Raw genomic sequence first — 5,886 nt, 5'->3', positions numbered from 1 at the left:
CTTTGCGTTTGGCATTCCAAAATAATGCAACTGCAAAACAAGTCTTAGTAAAGACAATGACCTGTAAGGACATAACTACATATACCTGTGGTAAGTAAAGAATGCATTTAATTCATATCTGTGGATGATTAAAGGCAGGCTATAAAAACTAATGGTTTCCAAATTGGATGCACATCCTAATTACCAGGGGTGATAAAAAGTCTGACTCCTGGTTTCATCCTGGAGATGCTGATTCAATTGGTGTAGGGTTAGTCTTGGGCACACATATTTTTTAATATTTCTCAGTAGATTTTAATGGGTATCTAGGGTGCAAAACTGCTACTCTAAACAGGCATTTCCAGAAGATTCCTGACATCATTAGAGATGAAGGTTTCTTAATCCTGTCTTCCCCCTTGAGTCATAGTTCATTTGTCTTGGTCATTCTAATCCTACACTTTAGTCCTGTTTTAAGCTACTGCTTTCAGTCCTGTGTTTTTCTCTGGTTAATTTAGACCTTTTAATGAAGAGACTTTCTAAGGGATTTTGGAGAAATTAGAATTTAAACTTGCTTCCTAAATGTTTAACATGTGTACTATTTGAGCTACACTTGAAATACAATTGCTGACAACTTCAAGTGCATGACTCCTTGGTTACTAATGAAAATATAATGAACTAAATCCTCAGTTTTGCCATAAATGTTTTTATTAGGAAATTATCATTGAGAAACCCAATGCTGTTTCACTGGAAATGCAAATTGTAATGAGAAGGGAGAGGCACAGACAGAGAGCTATAAATTAAGGACGTCAGCTACTCATTTTACATAGGCTTGCTAGTTCCTCACACAGCTGCCTCCCACTCATCAAGAGCCAGGTACGTTCTTCCTTCAGCTACAATTTAAGACTCCTGTGTTTTGAAAATACAGATGTTTATTGATTTGAAAGAAGTACTTTTATTGTGCACTGACTTTCCTTGAGGTGGTTTTATTTCATTCATTTTATTTTTGAGTGAACCTGTAAGCTTCCCTGTAGGGAAGCCAAGGTTGAAATTGAAGCTATAACAGCAGCTATAGGATGCAGATGTAGGATGCCTTAGCAGGGATTAGCCCAGGACAGCAAAATTACCCACAATATGTGGATCTACAAAAATTGTATTTTGCATTAATTATATTATTGTTTTGGGATTCTTTTTATAGCCTCCATGGTATAGTTACAATGTAGTTCTGATGAAGAAAACAGAAAACATGTTTACGGTCTACATGTTCATTTTTGCAGGTATTAATTGTTCTTTTAAAATTATTCCTTCTGAGATAACAAAAGTAACATTAGCACATAGAACAAACCTGAAACAATATAGAAAAGCACAGGAAAACCATTCTACCTTATGTAATTATCCATGACTAGAAGTATTTGATTGTCTTTAGCTCAGCATCAAATTATTATGAGGTTATGGATTAGAATTTAAGAGAAATAGTTATTTGGCTACTGTTTAAACTGGATTTTGAGTGAATCTAGAAATAGCCTCAGATAAGGATACAACTGTTGGATTTATTATTGTTAAGGCTGGATTTGAACATTGTTCAGGCTGGAGCCCTGTGGGATTCCTCTGTCTTTGGAGCCCTGCCTTGTGACAGGCTGAGCAGCCAGACAAGCTGGACATCAGCAGGACAAAGGCTAGGTTGGCCTGAGGAGGCTTAACATGAAGAATAGCCAGAGGAAAGCAAAGGCAGGAAGGTTCAGACGAAGAATAAGAGAGGACAGAACCATTATGATGTTAATTCCACTCCCTGGGGAAACAAGAACAAAGAACTATTGGAAGATGCCAGACACTAGCTAACTGCTGCCTCCTATCAAGAGAAGGCAAAAAAATGAGTGAAAAGCAGGCAGCAATGGTTTTTTTCTTTATTGGTACATTTTAAGTATACAGTACAGTTACAGTCATCATTGGGATCTTGTACCTTTTCATGACAGATCTTGGTTCTTATTTTTTCCCCATTCTCCTGCCCTCCCTTCACCCCTTCCACTCTTCCTATTTACAAAGACTTTGTTCCCATTTTTTTCCTTTTCTCTTATTTTTCTTTTTCCTTCTCACCTTTCCCCTACTCCTCCCACTTCCCCATACTTTTTGACCTTTTTCCTATTACAAAGTATCAATTATACATTTTGATCCTTATTTACACTTTCAGTTTTTCCCCACCAGAGAAGCTATTCAGTATTTATATGTGTGACTTTTGATTGGGAAGTGGAATCCCATTTTCTGGATCAATGCAGGAAGAGTTCCTGTGACACAGAACCATACAATCCAGTGTTCAATGTTGATTGTTTTTGTCACTATTTTAGATCTCACTAAAAACATCATGGATTTACTCAGGGCAGCAAACACCCACTTTGGGTTTAATCTTTTCAAAGAATTGAAGAGAATACATGATGGCAACATCTTGTTTTCTCCTGTTGGTATGTCAACTGCCATTGGTATGGTCTTCCTGGGGACCCAAGGAGCCACCACCTCCCAGAAGGTAAGCAGCTTCTTTGCTGCCCATACATAGACTGTTTTCTGGGAGCCAGTCCTTTTCATTACATTGAAAATATGTTCACCTTAACTTGCAGTCCAGAAAATAGAGCCTATGAAGATGTGAAGCAATTTCAAGTCTTTCAGGGAAACCCTCTTTATTCTTCAAATAAAATTATGCCATTTGCTCTTTGATGCTTATAATTTCTTTGAGTGGGTGAAATTCCTTTGGAGTGAGCAGCCTTGTCCAAAGCCATTATTCTCATAATTAGAGAGCATGAAAAGCAAAAACTCCTCTGAGAGATGACATAATCCTCACCAACTATAAATAATGCATCAAAGGTGAATACATCTATGGATTGAGGCTTCTCTGAGGAGACCATTGAGCAACCCAGATCTTTTCCTGATTTTGCAAGAAGATAATGTTACCTGTGTATTACAGAGATTCCTTTAACAGGAGTATACTTTCCCCTGATTAATTCCATAATGTTTTAAATGCTCTAATCACAGAGACACTATTTTCTCCCCACCAGGTGCTTCACCTTGAAAAAGATACAGAAAACTCCAGAATAAATGTCGAAGAACAAAAGGTAGGAGCACTTCTTTTTCCAGCTGTTAGTGTAGTTACTTTTTAGGTGTGAGATCTCTGGGGAAAGGACTGAGAAAACCCAGATGCAAGTAATACTTCACACTAATTATTAAGCAGTAATAATCACTGTAGCCAAGTAACGCTGGTAAGTATATTCGTTCACTTTTTGTTGCTCTAACAATATATTTCAGGCTGGGTAAAGATCTTTATTTAGCTCACAGTTCTGGAAGCTGAAAGTCCACTGTTGGGGGTCTCCATCTGTTTGGCTTCTCCTCATCCAAGAGTCCCCTTGGATGTGTTACAATGTGGCAGATAAGGGAAAAGAGGATCTGCCATGTGCAGACTAGGCTGTGTGTGGGCTGGCCTTGCTCTATAACAGCCCTCTCTCAAGAACTAACTCACCCTGCCAACTAGCATTAATCTTCTTTGATGGCAGGGCCTCCAGGGACCTAACCTCCCCCTGGGTACCTAAATGCTCTGTCACTCCTAATGTCACAGAACTGCGACTGTCCCTCAAGTACAAAAACCCTTGGGAGACAAACCACTTCCAAATGAGAGCACTAGAATTATGCAATAATAACAAACTCTTAATATTACAAAGAAACTTTCATGGATGTTAACTACTCTGAAGCCTGGAAGATTGAGAACTCCTCACAGCAAAGGGGTTGGGTTCGGGTTCTTAAAACAAATTTGGGTTCAAATCTTGGCTGTGTACTTTAAGATTACCTATGTTACTTTGGGGAAATTACTTACCATTTTTGATTCTCTGAAAAATGTCTAGTAGTAGCATCTGGAACACAGTGGTACCCATCCAGTGATGGTGGTAGTAGGTAATATCAATAAATTTAATTCATATTTTGGTCCTTTGCTGATATTTTATTTAAAAAAATTAGCACAGCACCATTGATCTCCCGGGGTCTTCCCTGGCTCTAGTGCTCTAGTGTCCATCACTTTCCTAACACGGAAAAGAAGTCAAGCCCATTAGGTCATGTCTAGAATCAGGAGATGGTCAGAGTTCACAGAAAGGGCACAATTAATTTTTCTGACATTAGTTATATTCCAGTTCCATGCCCTTATGAAATTCTAGCTCAAATAGCCCAGCCATTCATTTTTTAATCCTAAAGAGCTAGATTGAGTATCAGATTTCCTTCTGGGATTCATTCAGAATCCGGTCAGGTAGCTTCTGCCATGTATTCTCAGCTGGGGCATGCATTAGATACAAAGCACTTTCCCTCTCAAGCATGTAAATCCACACAGATCTTTTGTGTAAATTCAATAAAGGCAAAATTCCTCGGATAGATGCCCTTATCTTCGGTGAAAGGCTTGATGCCTGGGTGGGAGCTGGATTTCAGCCTTGCACAAGCACACTCTGTACAACCCCAAGAGACAACTCTGTTTCTTCTCCTGCAATTTTTGGGTGTGTGTGTGTGAAGAAGTACAAAAAACAGTAGAATTACTGACTGAAAAACTAAGCCTGGAACACATCTCAGAGGCCATCTGTTCCAATCTCCTCATGAATGGATGAGGAAACAAATGAGTAAATTGATTTATCCAGAGAAAGTCTTCACATGTGGCATTTGATTATTATGTGCAATCAGAGTATTCTGATCTTCCTTTAAAAATGTATAAGATCTCAAGACATACATGCAAAAGGGATAAGGAATAATGCAATGAGAACATTGAATTCCTTTTCTCAATGTAAGAAATAAAAAGCCCTTGATACTTTTTCTGAGCACACCTCTTCTGAGCGAAACAATTCCACTATCCCATATACTCCTGACTTCATTACATACAACATTTTATCTAGCCATTATTCTTGACAACATGGTTATTATTTTATTCATTAATGTTATCAGTACATTTTAGGTTTAAAATATGATGACATTCATCATTGGGAATTTGTACTTTTACATGATATATCTTGGTTCTCATATTTCCCCCATTCCTCTGCCCTCCCTTCAACCCTCCACTATTTACAAAGATTTTGTATCCATTTCTTCCTTTTCTCCTATTTATTTCTTTCCCTTCTTTCCTTTCCCCTACCTCTCCCTACTTCTCTTCCCTTTTGGACATTTTCTTCCTATATCACATGATCTATTATATATTTTGATCCTTATTTATAGTTTCAGTTTCTCACATCAGAGAAACTATTCGGTATTTACATGTGTGTCCTATTTATTTCACTTAAGAGTACAGCCTCTAGGTGTGTTTCGTGTATACAACATATATTGGATTTTGCTTCTTATTCCATTTTGCCAGTCTATTTCTCTTGATTGGTGACAAGAAACACACCTAGTGCAAAAAGAAGCCCATAGACTGAAAGTGAAAAGATAGAAAACAATTCTCCATGCGTCAGGAGCCCAGAAAAAAACAGGGGTAGCAATCTTATTTGCAGACAAAGTAAATTTCAAACCAAAACTGAATCTATTATTAGTGATGTAGGACAGTACTGTATCATACTTCTATGAATGGAAAATATCTAGTACCTGCTTTATGATACATAGTAGGGACCGTGCTTTATCAGAGCTACATTTAATGATATTACTCTAGAATGTTCTCTTTCCAGATGATGATTAAGAGGCTAATAGAAAAAATGGTGCCAGGTACCACAACAGCAAGAGAACTTTGCTGTTGTCTGGATATTATTTTCTGTTTTTTTTTTTAATGGAATGTGCTGAATGTCTATAATTTTGTTCAGATGACTTCAGAACCTGGAAAAGCTGTTGCTGCTATCGATGCATAACATACTATTATTAGTCTATACACACACACACACACACACACACACACACACACACACACACACATATATA

General features: G+C 37.8%; 1 protein-coding gene across 4 annotated transcripts in view; it reads left to right on the top strand.

Annotated features, from left to right (window-relative positions):
- The first annotated feature begins 2,332 nt into the window (after positions 1 to 2,332).
- The window catches only part of Serpinb13 (serpin family B member 13), a 31,603-nt gene continuing 28,049 nt past the window's right edge, over positions 2,333 to 5,886 (top strand). For 2 of the 4 annotated variants that reach the window (XM_010644882.1, XM_010644881.1), the window contains exons 1-2: positions 2,333 to 2,491; positions 3,018 to 3,074. In XM_010644882.1, coding sequence (XP_010643184.1) covers positions 2,333 to 2,491; positions 3,018 to 3,074 — 216 coding nt within the window. Of the gene's footprint in view, positions 2,492 to 3,017; positions 3,105 to 5,886 lie in introns of all 4 variants that reach the window. The other 2 variants (XM_033757596.1, XM_019210781.1) reach the window with 2 other exon arrangements.

The sequence above is a fragment of the Fukomys damarensis genome, unplaced genomic scaffold (genome assembly GCF_012274545.1).
Source record: "Fukomys damarensis isolate Sample0158 unplaced genomic scaffold, DMR_v1.0_HiC HiC_scaffold_30, whole genome shotgun sequence".
NCBI lineage: Eukaryota > Metazoa > Chordata > Mammalia > Rodentia > Bathyergidae > Fukomys > Fukomys damarensis.
Note: the sequence above shows the minus strand (reverse complement) of the source record. Positions and strands in the feature narration are given on the sequence as shown.